The sequence below is a fragment of the Pollicipes pollicipes genome, unplaced genomic scaffold (assembly GCF_011947565.3).
Source record: "Pollicipes pollicipes isolate AB1234 unplaced genomic scaffold, Ppol_2.1 Scaffold_7262;HRSCAF=8765_pilon_pilon_pilon, whole genome shotgun sequence".
Lineage (NCBI taxonomy): Eukaryota > Metazoa > Arthropoda > Thecostraca > Pollicipedomorpha > Pollicipedidae > Pollicipes > Pollicipes pollicipes.
Window position 1 is genome coordinate 9422095 of NW_023597055.1, and position 18246 is coordinate 9440340.

The 18246-nt window shown below is 54.3% G+C and overlaps 2 protein-coding genes across 2 annotated transcripts; one reads left to right on the plus strand and one right to left on the minus strand.

Moving 5' to 3' along the window:
- The first annotated feature begins 2736 nt into the window (after positions 1-2736).
- LOC119113929 (annexin A8) lies at positions 2737-12490 on the plus strand. Its single transcript, XM_037238162.1, has 9 exons — positions 2737-2828; positions 6600-6661; positions 7223-7337; positions 8203-8407; positions 9106-9258; positions 9755-9863; positions 10140-10204; positions 10479-10660; positions 11969-12490. Exons 1-9 carry the CDS (start codon positions 2823-2825, stop codon positions 12020-12022), a joined length of 951 nt encoding a protein of 316 aa, XP_037094057.1. The 5' UTR covers positions 2737-2822; the 3' UTR covers positions 12023-12490.
- A 1530-nt stretch (positions 12491-14020) lies between these two features.
- On the minus strand, positions 14021-17913 carry LOC119113400 (baculoviral IAP repeat-containing protein 5-like; the record flags this gene model as incomplete). The annotated part of the gene is made up of 5 exons (XM_037237721.1): positions 17848-17913; positions 16556-16673; positions 15754-15863; positions 14867-14981; positions 14021-14053 (listed from the first exon to the last, which is right to left on the minus strand). Coding segments are annotated over exons 2-5 (354 nt in total), but the record flags the coding sequence as incomplete, so codon positions are not given.
- Positions 17914-18246: the final 333 nt, after the last annotated feature.

Genomic DNA, 18246 nt, shown 5'->3' on the forward strand with positions numbered 1-18246 from the left:
TCGATTGGGAATGCCAGAAAAGAATCGGACTCAGTGTTGGTCCAGTGCCGTCGGGTTCAGTCTCAGCAGCTGAGCATCTCCGTGATGTTCATGCTCGTCACCGTGTCCTGTCCCGGCAGGTGAGTATCTCTGAGATGTTCATACTCGCCGAGAACGGATCAGCTACTTCCTTCACAGAGAGCGGCTGTCGTACTCGCACCTTACACAACGTGTGGATTATTCCTTCGACAAAGTCGTTGATCACGCATTTGCCACCGCCAGGCCATACCAGTAATCGCGGCACCGCAAGCTCCCATGTGGACACTGCTGGGGATTCAGCACTGACGTCATGTGTCCGTTTTTTAAGGTTGGCATACTTATATGCCATTCAAGTAAGCGACTGATTTATACATCTTTATGGCCGGTTTTGATTTCAATGGCCGCGCCTCAAATGGCCATCTACGGCACGCGAACACCAAGTCCGATGTGTTTTTTTTTCTGTTATCACTGGCTTCCACGCTGAAGCCCAAGTTCGAACGAATAGGAATTTTGTATTATCAAAAGACAACTGGCTGATGTCGGATTTCAAAACATTCGAATTATTTGCAGCGCATACGCTGACTTACATCGAAAAGTTCTGACCTCTCAAGGTCATGACCTTCAAGATAACGTTCAAGGTCAAGGGCGAGCAACTCCGAATCCCTCAACCCTGAGTTACCGGACGATTTTATGTTTTCGAACAACCAAACCTTTGGTGGATAGATCAACGTCCACCCTAAAGTTCTTACCTTTCAAGATTAGCTTCAAGGTCAAATTAAAATTAAATGGTGGAAAACTCCGTATCACCCAAAAGTTCCTGGCAGATTTCGAATTTTCCGGAATTATATCTTTCAGTCAGAATCTCTTCAGTGCATAAATATTTGTCCGTCAAGAAGTCCTGACATTTTCAGGCTGGCATGAAGGTCACACTAAAGTTCAAGTGACCGAAAATACCATATCAACAAGCATTTACCGTTTTTCGGACTAAAAGCGTTAGAATCTTCGGCATATAAACTGTGTCCGTCGAAATGCTCCGACTCAGCAAAATTTAGCTTGAAGCTTAAGGCAATGTTTAATATTTGTATGGATTTTTAACCGGGATAGTCATTTTCAAGAATGCTCCCGGCATTCCCAAGTTTTGTTCTTCTTGAGCATTTCAATTTCCTCGTATCTGAGCTTGCCGCACGCGAACCTGTGCATACTTTTTCGCGCCGCCTATTTTAAAATCACTCCAAGATGCAAGATGTCATAGAGACGCCAGGCGAATTCCACTTTCTCAACTGCCGTGCTGTATACACTGTCAGTAAAAATCTGGCCATCGACGTGTTTGTGTCTAGATTGCGTCAACACGAATCACCGCATCAATGAACAGCGTTTGGCTGCCAACGAGCTTAACGCGTTAAATGCAGATTTTGATCAGCATTGGGTTATTTGGTTATTTGGACTAGAGCCCTTCAGGCCAGCAATGACCATTTAAGGGCTATGAGATGAAGGAGAATGGATAACGGTAGGGGAAGAACTACATGCGCCTGGGAATCCAGCCGTCGAGACTGGCCACACAGGGACCCCTCTGCGGGGTGTTTGCTTGGCACTCGAACGGAGGCCCCACTGGGTTGGCACTTCGGCCCATTCGTGGCTGACGCGTGCAGTCTGTTCCAGACATGCGAGGCGTCGCGAGGGTGCAGGATGAAGAAGGGAAGAGGACAAAAGGGCGGATTTGAACAGACATCGCATTTTGTGATGCGTAATGCAGGCAATTGAACAGTCCTAGTTAAGACAGACATGCGACTGAAAATAGACTGACTAGAAAAGCACCGTAACCGGGAAGGCGAGTGCATCTTAAAAAAGTCACGAGGAAAGTATACAAAAGAACACAGCAGCATATATATATATATATATATATATATATATATATATATATATATATATATATATATATATATATCGCTTAAGTGGCAACTTCGGTACGGCCATTCTGGCAACGGCAATGACGTCACATAAACGTCCCATGACGCAATCAAACCAAGACGCATTGAGCAGCGCATTTTCAAAAAAGGAAATTCTGGTCATCTAGAGCAGCACGTTGCACTTAAAAAAACATATCATTGGTTGCATGCGAGCTTTTCCCATCATGTATGATACTCGTCTCAATATCTTCGAGTGTGGACCATTCCCTTCAGGAAAGAACAATGTGAAATGACGGGGAACTCGTTATCACCAAAAAGCTACCGACCTAGTTTTCCCGTTTAGGCATCAGATGCTGACGAATATAGCCTTTTTTGGCCATCGCCAGGCATCGTCGAGAGGAGATACACGGCCTGTTCATTCTTCACCACGACAATGCCATGCCTCATCACGCCGCAACTCTGACAGCATCTCCGGCTGACAACACGGAGCTGGTGAACCACCCATATACTTCACGGGTAGTGCCCCAAGTGACTTCTGGCTGCTCCCTAAAATGAAGGTTACCACCGTGGGCGCTGCACGCACCGGGGATTGGCAGTGGCATCGGTCATATCCCAGATCGACGAACACACCCCCTGCAAACCCCTGTGAAGTCATAAACCCGCTTTGCATGCAAACATAAACCCCGCGCTTCATAAACACGCTGCGTACTCCGATCATCAGCCCTGACGGTGAAGTCTGAAGCCGACGTTCGCTCACAATCCACATGCTATAGCGGTCTTGCCCACCTCTAAAGTACTCGTCCGGCTCGGGGTGGAGCGAGCGGCGCGCGCGCCGGGCCTCCCAGTCGCAGCTCCCTCGTGCACCGGTGCCAGCGTCAGGCGTCCCCAACAGCAGCTATGGTGGTGAGTCACGCCCCCTCCCTGCCGTGAGCCCTGCTGGCAGACCTGGGCCGACTGCAGGTCTGGAGGCCATGGGTTCTGTCAGGGGTCGCGCCGCGGTCCTGGGACGCCGGGTGATAAGGTAGTGAAATGGGAGGGGCTCGGGCTGGTGCCTGCATTGTGCTGGGGTCGGTGCTTTTTGCACCTGGCGATAAGTTGAAGTGGAGCAGGAGCACTGTTCAAGGACTAGGTATCAGTTGGCCAAGTAATATCGCCCTGTCTGGTGGCCTTAACATTATTTGAAACGTGTGTCTTTATGGGGACCGCCACGTGTCCCGTAGGTTATGAACCTCTTTGTGTCACCGATCTCAGCTGCTTTCCTGTTCAGTCGCTGGTCTCTATAGCATGCAGTGCAGTTGAGCTGCATTGCGCAAGTGCATGATACCGGCTAAGTGCATCTTATCGCCTCACGACGAGTGCACGGTCCGCTGGCGCAGTGCCGGCGTATTTGCTGCCGGTAGATACCGAACGGGTTAATCTCTTCTCTCAGCTACCGCATCGCCTCTGCAGGCAGTCCTGCTCTCCCTCATCACTTCACCAAGACAGCCAGTTGTGTCATAACACTCTCAGCTGATTCGTTCACCGGCGCACTGTCGGCTGCGGCCGGCTGTCGAGGTGTGCCCCGCCCCTCCGCCGGCTGGTTACGTGCCCCACCCCCCGTGCCGGCCGGCCGGCCAGGCCAGGAATGCAGGCCGGCCCGCCATCGCCGGCTTTTGCGACGGCTCCGGGCGACCGGTGCGTGTGTGGCAGACTGCTCCACAGGTGGCAGCACCGGCGGCGCAGTGCCCACGAACGGAACCGTCGAACTGACATGCATGTGACGTGAAAACATCAACGTCGACGACTCAGGTCGACGTCGACGGAAACGCCAAATTTGCGTGTTTTTTTAATAACACTGAGTAGGGTTGAAAACTCGATACTTACGATCCAGCCCGTTGTGCGTGACAGACCGGTTGATAACTATCAGGAGACGTGTCCAGAGTATGTGAAACTTGGAACTCTAATGAACCACAGTAGCTGCAGACGTTGCAATTTCCCGTTAACCCGTTGGCTTCACCACCGTACTTGGAGTTTCCTGAGCGCCGTGCGAGGCCCGAGCCCATCTGGACGCGTGCTCAGTACCGCGGCCAGCCCTTCCCGACCGGTCAGCAGCTGGGCGTACCACGCAGCTGAGGCCCGCGCGCCGATTCCATCTCATCAAAGTTCGCCGCCACCCCCTGGTCAAAGTGCGCCGCCGCCGCCCACGTGCCGGCCGACCGCAGCCACCCGGGGCCGCATATTTTACCGAGTCTGGCGCGGCGCCGCGGCGGGGCGCAGGTCGACGACCTTGCATGGCCGCCCTTCCCGCCGCCGACGCGCGAACAGTACGGAAAAAAAACGCGGGAACGGGGAGGCGGCGGCGGGGCGGCGGGCGTCGGCTACGGCTTTAGAGCTGGGCAAGCGGCCCCAAAGCCGACGTGCGAGGGTGATTTGTTCAAATCACGTGCATATATTGACTATCACCGCATGGATGGGGACGAGGAAAGAGTGTAACAGCACATTTATTGTTCCTTGGGTCCGGGCGAATTCACCGTAGCATAATGGGGTCGACAGTGCCCAACTTAAGACAAACGGTAAAAACGTATTTTTGAACGATGAACAGTTAATTAAGAAAGCGTTAGGGTATCACTGCAACTGTTTTCGGTTTTCAATGCGCACCTGGCCGTCAAAAGGGGACTGAATTGGCGGACGAATGTTTGGAGCGTTGCAGCGTTCCTTGACGACCGCCAAGCTGTGCTCGATCGACTCGGTGTGGCTCCACGGGCTCTGCTCCGTCCAAGCGACCACGCCGTCGGAACTGAACGTGACGGACGCCGCGCCGGTCGCTGCACGCGCGTGCGCCCCCGCGTCCGCGTCCGCCCCCGCGTCCACCCCCACGTCCGCCCTGTGTCCGCCCGCCCTCGCCCCCGCCCCCTCGTCCGCCCCGCGTCCGCCCCCGCCTCTCCCCGGCCCCGCTCCCGCGAATCCGTGAGGCTGATTCAGGTATGCGTCACCCCGCGGCCCCACCCGTTCCCGGCCGCCTGTCGGTGCCAGGCGGCAGCTGGGCGCCGGCGGCCGCAGATGGTGTGTCGCAAGAGCAACCGTCATCAACTCGAAGCAAAATTGGCCTCTGTTGCCGTGCAGGGCGAAAGGGCATGACATGCGGAAGGCTTGCCATCTGTGAATCCATATGGTCGGGTGCGATCGGAAAACGACCGATAATGGTCACCGGGGCAATTTTTCAGCAGGGTTCGATGTTGCCAGCTCCAAAAATTGCAAGGCGACCCCACGTAGCAGCCGAGTTGACAGTTTTGAAGATGGTACCTCGATGAGTGGTACCTCGATGGCCAATACATGGTAATTTGATGGATTGGCCTCGAGCAGAGGAACAACGATATGTAACTTAAAACATTCTGGATGTCAGTGTTATCTTCTAGATAGCTCTAAGTTTTGTTTTTGTGCGGTGGCACCATTTGACGAACTGGCCCGGCACTTGTCGACCCAACCCGTCTGTTCCGGACGATTTACCCTCCGTCCATTGCACGTTAATGTAGCTTTGTAACCGTGGGTGTTCTTCGGGTGTCCTCTCCTCTTACTAGGCGCCCGACCGCGGCGCGCCGCGCAGGCTCGGCGACGAGCAGTGCGCCCGCGCCACGCCTGCCGCGCGAAGCTCCCTGCCACTGCGTGTAACCGGTCCCAGCGTGTTTCCCACGAACTAACGGCCGGCGGTGCCGTGCTGGCAGCGTGCCAATTCCGTGAGGCTGCAGCTGGCTGATGTTAGCCGTGACGTCATATCAAAGACGCCCGGCCACGCCGCGATTGGCCGTCAATCCGGCCAAGTTTGCACGAATTGAGCCGGTCTGCTCACCCGGGTTGAAGGGGAGAGGGAGGGGACAGTGACACGGCCACGTCCGCTACGTACCCTATCCGAGGTTGTGCATCAAAGCGAACTGCCGAGCCGCTAGGATTGTGCCATGACATAGTGTGACCTTTGGGAAAGGACAGCAACAGAGCGCTAGCAAATGAAACTCTTCGGTTAAGCGTGGCACGGATGGTCATGCCTGCATGCATGGGAAGTCGCGGCAGCAGGCCGTAGCTTGACGGCGGGCACTGGTTACATGCGCGCTAATGAAGCAGTTTTGACTGTGCACCCACTGCCCCATGCGGGGGTGGGGTGGGGGGGGGGGGGGGGGGGGGGCGCCACCGCTCAGCATGTGCGATGGGTAATTGAGCTGTACCCTCAGATGGGCTGAGTGCTGACGATGCTCACTGACCTCTGTCCCGGCCTCTGTTTGATCGGCAAAGCGGTGAAGTGATTTAAAGTTAAGTTCACCGTAGACGTACTGCATGAATTTCGCCCTTCGTAGAACGCGAGTGAGAACTGTTGTCATTACCGCCGCAATCGTGCATTGATTACAAACGAGCGCCTAAAAAGCAGCCGACAGTGCATCCAAGCCCGACCTCCACAGAACAGCCAGCGGGTCCCCAATGGACTACAACAACCACGCGGCTTAACCAACGATGGGAAACAAACATTGACCGCGTTATATTCCCTGCATATTCGTGGATGCACTCTCACGAATAGCCTCGACAATTATCCGGCAGCAGCGTACTAGAAAAGCATCGTTTGCTCGTGTGAGCCGGTCGTAGCTCTGGCTGTCGCCGTTCATCGGCTCCAGCGTGTCACCCGCTCACTGGCCGCGCGGTGTCTTTCAGTACTCTCCCACCGTGAGGCCCAGCGAGAACTTCAACGCCGAGGAGGATGCTCGAGTCCTCAAGTAAGCGCAGCCTGGCCGGCGCCCGCGTGACGTCACCGGCGCGGATGTGACGTCACCAGACGAGTTTGGGTCGCTACTGCAGGCCCAACGCCTTCAGTTAACCGTACCTATATGAATATAAGCCAATAATGGCGTTTGCGTGAACTGTTTTTGCATTGCTACCAGTGCCCAGCACCTTTTTACGCGCGGCGTCATGCACATGCCTTGTTCATGCGCCGTTTCACGTTTATGTCAGCACTTTCATACTGAATTGTCGAGGAAGTGGTTTTCAAGTATTTATGGAAATGAAGGAACCACGTTGAACCGAGTGCCAAAAAGCACCTGCAGATATCACTTGACGGTCATATGTGCTGTACCAGTAGATCTATTTTCACGGTCAAACTGAAGCGCACGCCTAGCTGTGCGGTAAGCATATATATGCCGCACACTACTCTCAAATGACAGCAGCAGCTCACGTGTTCACGCATCAGTGATGAGCCCACGTGCCAGCCAGCGACTCCCACGGGAGCCACGCTCTCTATCATGACATGTGTTTGACCTAGCGCCCTGCGACGTTCACAGGGAGGCGATGAAGGGCATGGGCACCGAGGAGGGCCCAATCGTGGACATCCTGGCCAAACGCTGCTTCAAACAGCGCGAGGAAATCACTCAGGCCTACAAACGCGAGTTCGGTCGGGTGCGTACTGATGGCATCGTGCTACCGCTGGTTCGGGACAGAGCGGAGTCGATATTTCGCAGAGCCCGAGCTGAGGTTTAGGTTTTGCTGAGTGCAAGCGAGTTTGAGGTTTTGCCGAGTCCGAGTTGAGGTTGAGTTTCTGCTGAGTCCGAGCTGAGTTTGGGGTTTTGTTGAGGGCGAGCTGAGTTTGAGGTTTTGCCGAGTTCAAGCTGAGTTTGAGATTAATGTGAGTTTGTATGAGTGTGACCGCTTTGTCCGTCTCGCATGTACAACGGCTTGCGTATTTTGAATCCAGAGCCCATGTTTTAGCGCATCATTTTATCCGATTGGTGCTCCTCATGGTGTGCTCGTGATTGCCTGAAGGTGTACAGCGGTGCCATCGGCTTACCGCCATGTTTGGTCTTTGCTCGGCTCGATTAGCGTCGACATGGTCTTGTGGACTGATCACTGTAAGCAATGTTTCCCAGCTTCGTACGGAGCAAAAGATCAGCATGACGATAGGTTCATTTCCCTAAGCGCTTCAGAAACGCCCGTCCGACCGTCAATCCAAACGCCAATCCGACCGTCAATCCTAACGCCAATCCGGCTGTCAATCCGACCGTGAATCCGAACGCCAATCCGACCGTCAATCCGACCATTAATCCGAACTTCAATTCGAACGTCAATCCGAAGGTAGCTCAAATTCGAACACGTCTATAGCACATTTGCCCTAATGAAAGACAAATATTCGATGCTGCAATCCCGACCCAACGCGGTCATTGATCTCCACACAAGGTGCTGCAGGTGCTAGCTGTCTGCTAGCACCTGCATCGGAGGTATTGAACTATTCACCAGTATCCTGATCGTGACGCCCCTGATGCCACAGGACCTGGCCGAGGACCTGCAGAAGGAGCTGGGCGGCGATCTGGAGGACTTGATGATGGGACTGACGTACTCCTACTTCGAGTACCTGTCGCACGAGCTCAAAAAAGCGTTCAAGGGGTTCGGCACCAAGGAGAAGGTCGTGAACGAGATTCTGCTCTCGCGCAACAACTCTGAGCTCCATCTGCTGCAGGAGGTCTACGCCAAGAGTACGTGAGCCCGACACTGCAGAGGGCAGGGCAGGGCAGGGCAGGGCAGGGCAGGGCAGGGCAGGGCAAGGCAGGGCAGGGCAGGGCAGGCAGGGCAGGGCGTACCACAGTAAGATGACACAGTCCCATGTGTAAGTAAGACCCATGCACCTTATAGTTTTGCGGCCTGAGCGACGTTTCAGGACGTCAGGCTGTTTGCCGTTGTATCTCTCACGCAGACGGATGTGAGGAACGACGGAACCCTCGGCCGGATGCCACGTTCGAACCAAGCCTCAAACTCGACACGCGGCCGCGACACGCACGCTCTCCCACCTGACACACACACATACCGTCCTGATGCTGTTCGTCAATACGTGACCACCTCCGTCAATCTTGTTATCATGCTGTCCTGTGGCATAAGGCTGTTGTGTTCCCGTCGAGTCTGGATAGCTAGTGTTGATATTTGTCGACGCGGTTGTTACATTTTTGAGACACTGGCTGCCAGAGTCTCCCCCAAGTTCATCGTTATTTGCGTGCTTTCAGGCATGTTCGCAATTTTCTAGCGCTAAATCGTAGCTCTCACGCTCGCTCTTTTGTTGCTGCACCACCCCGTTGTTAATATCACGCACACACGCACATCCGTGAGGGCGCCGCTCCGGCCCGCTATCCGGCGTCCTGGCTCCGCTTCCGCCCGATACATCTGCCCATCTGCCTTACAGCGTGCCACAGCTCGCTGGAGGAGGACATCAGGGAGGACATGAAGGGCGACCTGGAGAAGCTGCTGGTGGCTCTGCTGAGCGGCAGCAGGAACGAAGTCAGCGATGCCGATTCCGACAAGGCCAAGGTGCAGGCGCAAGACTTGTACAACGCCGGTGAGTGCTCAGTGGGTGGTTTCAGCGACGACCAGTGTCTGTGACAATGGTGGCTTCCTTGATTCAGCGCTGTCTGCCGTGCGTCTGAAAGGTTTGAAGGTGGAAACTTGAATTCTGAAACTTTATTAAGAAATCCAAATGCGTGAGTAAAATGCAAGCTTTATTCCCATGTGGCTCTCAAATTACAAATCGGATGCGCACAAGATGTGCGGCACATCAAAACATCCACCACTAATTCGAGGACCCCACCGAGCGCTGATTTCCGTGTTTCCTGATTGACATCCACTGCTGAAATGCGCTAATTTATTTCTTTTGGTCTTTCGTGCCGAAATGTGACTGCGGCACCCAGAAACGTTCCAAGAGCCCACAAAAAGATCCCAAGATCCACTCAACATGGAACGCTATACGATTCTGGATCCGCTCTTGTGACCCAGGCGCATGTCTGGTAGCAACCCTCTCCGATGACAGAGCCTCTGGCATTTTCTGTGCCGCGCAGGTGAACAAAAGCTCGGCACGAACGAGGCCGTGTTCCGCCAGCTCTTCTCCCACGAGAGTCTGCCGCAGCTGCTGGCCATCGCCGAAGAGTACGAGAATATCTCCAAAAAGTGAGGGAATATCTCCAAAAAATGTTTTGATAGCATCACGCCGTTGGTTAATATGTTGATTGGAGCCGAGGGCGTGCGCCAGACATCAGTACATGAGTTTTATGAATGACATGTTTTCGCCGCAAATTGTAACGTAGTACAACAGAGCGCCCGTGACTCTGTGAGCGCCCGTCACTGCGCAAGCGCCCGTGACTGCGTGAGCGCCCGTGTCTGCGTGAGCGTCCGTGACCGTGTGACCGCGTGAACGCCCGTAACCGACCCCGGCACCCTCGGCAGGACCCTGAAGGAGGCTATTGAGTCTGAGCTCGGCGGCGGCTTCCAGCAGGCCCTCCTCATCATCCGTGAGTCCTAGCCTGGCCGGGACTCCGGTTCTTGTTCCAGTCGTAGCCAAGAGCCGCGTGGCAGAGGAACGGCTCAGATGGCGCGACGATGGCCGAAACGCCAGACGCCGTTCGCCATGAACCAAGTTACTGAACAGGGAGCAACTCTTCCATCATGTTGATGCTGAAATTGCATCACACCCACTCAGAGTTGAAACGATTCTATAGTGCCAGAGTGTTCGAACATTGGCCTGGCGCAAAGGCAACTCTCGTTAATTCTGGCCGCCTCTTTCAGTGGAGGTGGCCAAGGACAAGATCCAGTTCTACTCGGACATCCTGTACAACAGCATGCAAGGCGCCGGCACGGACGACAAGACCCTCATCCGTATCGTGCTGTCCCGAAGCGAACTGGACCTGGGCGACATCAAGGCCAAGTACCTGAACACGTACGGCAAGACACTGGATCATTCGATCGAGGTGAGCTGGGATTCCATTCCATTCGATCCCGTGACGGGAGGGTTCCATCAGGGTGAGCAGGGAAGTACTGGAGCAGTCCATCGACGTGAACAGGGGAGGACACTGGACCACTCCATCGGAGTGATCAGGGGAGGACACTGGACCGCTCGATGAACGTGGTGAGGGGGGACACCGGACCACTCCATCGGCGTGGTGAGGGGAGGACACCGGACCACTCCATCAACGTGGTGAGGGGAGGACACTGGGCCACTCCATCGACGTGGTGAGGGGAGGACACTGGACCACTATCGACGTGAGTAGGGGAGGACACTAGACCACTCCATCGGAGTGGTCACGGGACGACACTGGACCACTGGATGAACGTGGTGAGGGGGGGGGGACACTGGACCACTCTATCGACGTGGTGGGGGAGGACACCGGACCACTCCATCGACGTGGTGAGGGGAGGACACTGGACCACTCCATCGACGTGGTGAGGGGAGGAAACTGGACCACTTTATCGACGTGAGTAAGGGAGGACACTGGACCACTTTATCGACGTGAGTAGGGGAGGACACCGGACCACTTTATCGACGTGAGTAGGGGAGAATACTAGACCATTCCATCGAAGTGAGCAGGGAAGGACACTGGAGCACTCAATGGACGTGGCAAGGGGAAGACAATGGAGCAGTCGACCGAAGTGGGCGGCGGAGAACATCGGAACAGTTCGTCGATATGAGCGGATTGGAACACTAGGCACAAGCAGTCTATTGAGATAGGCGGGAAGGACACTGAAACACTGTCTACTGAGGTGAGCAGGCCAGGACACTGTCGCGGCTTGTTGAGGTGAGACAGGTGCGTCAGTCGACGGCTCCGGTGAGGTGAGCAGGACAGGACACTAGCGGTTTGTCGGGGTGAGACAGGTGCGTCAGTCGACTGCTCCGGTGAGGTGAGCAAAACAAGACACTGGATCACTCCACGAACATTGATTTGTGAGGACACCCTCCCGTCCGTCGAGATGCGTTGGGTGCGCTTTTGATCCGGGCGTAGCTTCGTCTATGGCCTATGGCTATGACAGGTCTATGGCGTCCACCACGGTTGTCATGGTGACCGTCTGATTATTGTGGTGGAACTGCCCTAAAACCACTGCCGTGTCAACTGGTCGTTATGCCGGTAGATAGCGTATAAGTACAGACGAATAATCCCCTGAATGAAAATGCCACACATCTCGTGGTTTCGTTGTGTTGCCTCTCGGACCCGCCCATTCAGACATCGGACCAGATTGTGTATTCGCTGCCGCTGTTTTCATCCGCGTCCGTGTGCTTACAGCGGGAGACGTCGGGTCCCTACAAGGAGGCACTGGTGCAGCTGGTGCGCGGATGAGCCGCCTCCGGCCCCCCAGCGGCCTGCCAGGGGCGCGTCCTCCACCACCCTACGGCCGGTGACGTCACACCTGCCCCGTACTGCCAGCGGACAAAGCCGAGTGACGTCACTTCTCCCTGTTCGGATTCACATCGGCATTGTGCTTCACGAAGCTTGCTTTAAAACCGATCAACCGTAGTGCATTGAAAAAGACGCGGCAGAAGATGACCAGCGTCACTTTTCGTTCAGATGTTAACTGGGTAGGGGATGTCGCCACCCCAGCGGCGGCGGGGTATTTGGGGAGAGCTCTACCGATACTGCGTCTTGCAGAGCCCCGCCACTTTTCCTCGTCCGGCTCGGCCTACCTTGCGAATCTCTGGGATGGGGCGGCCCGGCAGGGGCAGTTCCACGGCGTCCCACTATGGTTGTCATGGTGACCTGTGACGTCATTGAAACGCGGCCCGCAGAGTGGCTGGCGACCGCCCGTCTTGCCTCCGGCGCCTGCTGGTACTCAATACAGTCGGGCGATTGGGACGACCGGAGTGTGATGGTGTGGTGCTCGCGCCAATCCTTACAAACGGACATGCGACGTCCTCCATGATGTGAAATTGCTTTAACACCCAGGTTGAAGCTTAAGAATGTTACGGAAGAAGTTAGTTTCTTCCTGCTGGCTTTATATTCTCTCCTTCGCAGGGAGGAGTCGCAAGGTTCCACACAAACGGAGGAGCTAAAATGTATTGTAATTGCACGCCATTTCGAATACTTCCAGAGTATCAGAAACGGGCGACCAGCTCTACACCACCTCACCGCTACCCCGGCAATGACACGAGACTATCGCCCAGGTCATCACGGGCGCGTACTGTAGGTGCACAAAGAAAGGATACAAAACAAGCGCTACAATTACGCCACAGTATTTTTCGGAAGCACGCATACTGCGTCTTATGAACGCTGATGACAAAAGCAGCATAGTAAGATTTAAGAATATTTGTTCACTGGATGCGCTCAGGTATGTGTTGTTAGCCAACTGAGTAACGATCTCCTGATCGAACGCGATGAACCAAGTACTATACGCACACGATGCTCCATAAAGGAAACGAAATAGTAACCAGGACGCGTTGCTTTAAAAAAAAATCGCACAGACGTGGTGAAAGACAGCGAAAGAGCACATGATTAAAACAGCAGTGGAAAGTAAGGACAACGAAAAACAAACGTCTCCACGCGACAGCGAACATCAGCTTCCCGACCCATGCATGCTACAGACAGACATGTACGAACGTCAAGCGGCCCGACGCCTGGTCGCCCAGCCCTTCCGTTTACATTAGCAGGTCTTGCGTCCCCGACCATCTGAGCGGTAGTCGGGCCCAGCGACTGCTCGGTACGGCTCCCGTCCTCGTCCTGTCGCTTCACTATCGGTCGGATGGACCCGCCCGCGGCCAGCCGTCGGTCAGATAGACCCGCCCCGCGGCCAGCCGTCGGTCGGATGGACCCGCCCGCGGCCAGCCGTCGGTCAGATGGACCCGCCCGCGGCCAGCCGTCGGTCGGATGGACCCGCCCGCGGCCAGCCGTCGGTCGGATGGACCCGCCCCGCGGCCAGCCGTCGGTCAGGTGGACCCGCCCCGCGGCTCCGCCGCCGGGTGCTAGCGGCGCACCGCAGACGACCCACACACGAGCTGCTCTCCACCGCCTGGTGCTCCGCGCTGCAGGAGTCCATCCGACCCCGGAGTCCAGCCACGGGACCGCTGAGGCGGCCGACATGGGAACAGTCCGCCAGCGCCCGCCCGCTGCGTCCACCGCAGCCGAGCGACTTCAGCGGACCGTCCAGCCGGCTTCAGAGACGGCGGGGCCGGCCGGGTCCAGCCAGGGTCCGCCGGGGTCGCGCGAGGTCGACTGAACCCAGCTGAGATCATCCGCGGTCAGCTGGGATCAGGCGGGCCGGCCGACCAAGCCTCAGTGGCGCCGCCTCTTGGGTCGCCGGATGAGCGCGGCCAGCTGGCGGCGCACCTCGTCGGCGCGCTCCTGGAACTCGGCCGCCCGCTGCTCGCTCAGCGTCCGCTGCAACGGCGGCCGTCGCGTCAGCGACGACCTCTGCCGAGGCGCGACCAGGCCGGCGACGCGGCCGGCGCCGCCGACCAATGCCGAACACGCGCCCTTTGACGCGGCAAATGACATGCGTGGATGTGATAGCGTTTGAAAGTTGAAAGGAAGCACGTAAGTGCGAGTGACGCAGCGGCACACGTCCGTTGGCGTACCACGCCTGACGCGTGAGCGTACTGTCGATCGCGGAAGGCGGCACACACTGGAACCTCGCCATTGCGTGCATCTCAGCGGTATTGCGTACAGAGGAGGTGGACGACTCACAACAGCTTACAGGAGACTGGGGGACAGGGCAAACGAGAAGCCATGCAATCCGTCAGATCAAGGCGTACGTGCCAAACCGCATCGACCCGGTCCTACGGCCACCCTATGGAAGTGAATGATACAAAAAATACCTCCGCTGTCCTGTGCTGATGCAAAGCACAAGATGTCCCCCTCCCCCCCCCCCCCCCCAGTCACTGACTCGTAACTGCGTCCTTTGGCGGGTGCTGGGCCCGTGCCCGGCTTTCACTTAACGCCAAAGAAAACCATAGAAACGCCGGGAAAATGTTACGAACAAAGCAACGAGCCACCGAAAATCAGGTCAGATTTCAACGAAATCCAATGTTTTTTATTCTTCCGTACGACAACAAAGCAATCCTCGCTAGCCCACGCGACGCGCCTGCCGCCTGGCGGCCAGCTGTACCGCGCAGCGGCACCACCGGCGGCCCGCACCGCAGTCCGGCCGGGCGTTCGCCATCAGAGGGACAGACAACGACAGACTCAACTCACCAGCCGCTCCGTCTGCTGGAAGTTGATGAGTTTCACGATCTCGGCCTTGGTCAGCTCCGAGGCGGGCTTGCCCAGCTTGGCGAGGGCGCACTTCTTGGTGTGGTACCGCGCCCCCCTGCACGCCCGGGGCGACGGTCACGCCGCGGTCACGAGGGGAGGGGGGGGGGGGTGGGGGCAGAGTACCGGTGGTGTATGCCATTTGGGCTTTACGACGCCCTCAGCTGGTGGGGTTATGTGGCGTCGACTGCCTCTCAACCGGGTCGGTGGCGTTACAGTTAAACCGCGCACCTGGGAAACCAGAGGTACGGGGTTTGATTCCCCGCGGTGCCCACCCTTCCTACCACGGTGAGAGGCATGCGACGTCGTTAAGCGTCAGCAGCTGAGTGCATCGCGAATCCTCAATGCCAACACCACGAGCGGACGGCTCTGTAGTGATAGAGGGGATAAAGGCGCGTGGTACCAAGAGCAGCGTGCGATCAGAGTCCAGGGTGAGCAAAGACAGCAGTCACAAGGTCCCAGCAAGGAGCAGCAGGGAGAGGGGATGGGCAGTTACAGGCCACTAGTGCCCACGTAGCATGCCAATGAGATACGACAATGGTGAGCAAACTGCACATCGCAGCTTAATAACATGCAAAGCCCACTCAACAGACAATGAATGGGCTTTGACATCCCTACTCCATCCACAAGTCCTTCCATTCAGGCTCCAGGCATTTGCTCAGGGTGCAAGAAAGCAGTTGACATGGTTACAAACAAATAATTTTGGGGGTCTTTCTACCACAGTACTTTTTCAGGCAAGATACCTCCTCAACAGCATCCCTATGCCAGTGCAGCTCATGGGGTACACCATGGGAAGCAGGTCCCATGTGGTGCTGTTGCTAGCCACCTACATGGGGTTATCCTCAGCCTCCCAGCCTTCCATCTCCTTGAAGCATACGAAGCAGCGCGTGAGGTCCGGCTCGTCGTCGCCGCCGCAGTGGAAGAAGCCGCTCTCTGCCATCTGTTGTCAGGTCGGCAGTCGGTGTCAGAGTAACTTGCAGGTGTTGGGGCATGGGGGTGCTTCTCTGGGGTGAATTTGGTCAATACAGAGCGTTGGGATAGAGATACAGGTAGGAATGCATTCTGTGTGGGTGTTAACTAATGCCACACTTACTCAACTGGATAAACACATTAACAGAATGAAGCAAATCTCAGGATTCTAGTTCTGACAAGAGGTGGATAGAGCACACGAATGCAGCAAAAGTTACCCTGTGCAATGACAAAGCTATGCTCCTGCTGCAAAAGCTGTGGTACATGCTCCTGTAATCAGATTGGCATGATTCTATCTCTACACAGCATTGTTGGATGACCATTGTTGGTGCCAGGGGCTCAGACTATGCATTCACTTGTCAGCAAAAACACGACAGCCAACACACACTAGCTTCACTATCTTTGGATGGAGTTTGATGTTAATACCTCACAGAACTGTAGACAGCACAAGACATGTTCAAACAGAAAGCATCAGTCATGACAACATTTAATATGCCAGTGTGCAGGGACAACATTCCATAAGCATGGCAATGTGACTAACTATGCACTAAACATCTTACTTTAATCACCTGATATTGGTAATGTCTTCCTTTGCATGCATAGCTGGTAAAACATAACCTTAGGCAATGCAAAAAAGATTACGTGCAGCCTCACGTCACATACCTTCTTTATTGTACATACACATCCTGGTTCATCTTCTATGGGCCACCACTTGTAGCTTTTGATTCTGCTCTCCACTCTGTTCATATCAAGCTCCATCTTGATTGCACTACAGTAACTCCTGGAAACAGCAGACAAACATATTGGCAAAGTATAATAACATTTTTTTCATTGTCCCATGTCTAGTCAGAGCATGGGGTGATGTGCAAGTCCTCAAAATAGAAGTGCATTCTACATTTGCTCCCAATGTCACACACTGACATGAAAAGTGGCTAAGCAACAAAATAAAGCAATTGTGTCTACCTTGCTCCTATTATTTGTACACAAATTTGCAGACAGAATAAAACTGGCCATGCTTCAAGCAAAGAACACAACATTTTATAGCTTTCACCAACTTCTTTTATTATTACATACCCCCAAAAATTGGAAAAATGCAAGTTTTGATGGGAGACAATAATTTAAGCCTTTTACACTTGAATCAAACATTGACTTGACTGGTGCTAAGAAACGGTGAAGCAAGGCAAAACCTACAACACTGCAGCAGCAACATGCAAGATAATAGCTGTGAGGCATAAAAAGGCATGAGGTGAAACTCATGCCTCAACTGAGTTGAAACACACACTCACAATGAGCCTGATATTAACTCCTAAATAGTAATGCATATATCAAGGATCTCCCAATAGGATACAATAACAAACATGATCTGAAACCAAGAGAACTTGCACTCTTTCTAAAATAGGATTAGGAAGGGTACACCAATGATACTGAAGATACTTCTCCCAAGGCACATAGATGAAAAGCAAGCTCCCAATTGAAACAATTAAAGGCACCTCCCAACACAATTTTAAATCTTAACCTCTAAACTAGAGGCAAAATGGGTTTGGCACTTGAACTGGCCTGTGGCCTACACCTATGCGGTCTCAATCTTGTTGCCAAATGCCACGCGCCCAAAAACCAAAAGCCCAACTCCTACCCAGAGGATCTGGTTTCCCAGTCATCCCATCCATTCAGGGACAATATGCGAATTTCGATCGCACGAACGTCTCCAATTCTGGTCAAAGACACACCCATCTTATTTACAACATCAAAATCGATTTCGTTGCTCGATTGACTGCATCGAGACGCTGCACTTAAGTGCATAGAGCTACCTTCGCAAGAAACGTCTCCAATTCCAGGCTAAACACGCTTACCTTTTACCTCTAAAAAAAGATTAAGCCACTCGCTTGGCAGCATTAAGATTCCGCACTCACAACTTAAGACCTACCGTCGAATTCAATAGCGTGCATACAGCTCACCGGTCACAATCAAGGGCACCCAACGCTACACAACACGCAATGCACGGAAACCCCGCAAAATAAATGCAAATCTGCCGCCCTTAGCAGAATCTGGCAGCTGACTGTCTGTTTGAAGACGATTAACACCATATGAAGGAAGACCTTTACCGAAGGACAGCATCAAAAAGTACTTCAAAGAGCTGGGCCGGCCCAAAACGACCAGTATCTCGAACGGCATAGTATGCAAAAGTCGTTGAGCCAAGCGAAGACGTGCAAGACACGAGTCGCATGCATGTAATTGCGTTAGGAGTGAAAGAAGCATCTTTTTAAATGGTCTCTAAGCTAAATCTTGTTTTATTTTAACACTGCCACATTGTGTTGTGCTGTGTTGTGGTGTGCTGTCATTCACTCTGTTGTCTC

Bases quoted from the DNA above. Each gene is read 5' to 3' on its own strand.
- LOC119113929 (XM_037238162.1), top strand. The intron at 6,662-7,222 runs GTAAGCGCAGCC...CGACGTTCACAG, and splicing joins GAGGATGCTCGAGTCCTCAA to GGAGGCGATGAAGGGCATGG. The intron at 7,338-8,202 runs GTGCGTACTGAT...CTGATGCCACAG, and splicing joins ACAAACGCGAGTTCGGTCGG to GACCTGGCCGAGGACCTGCA.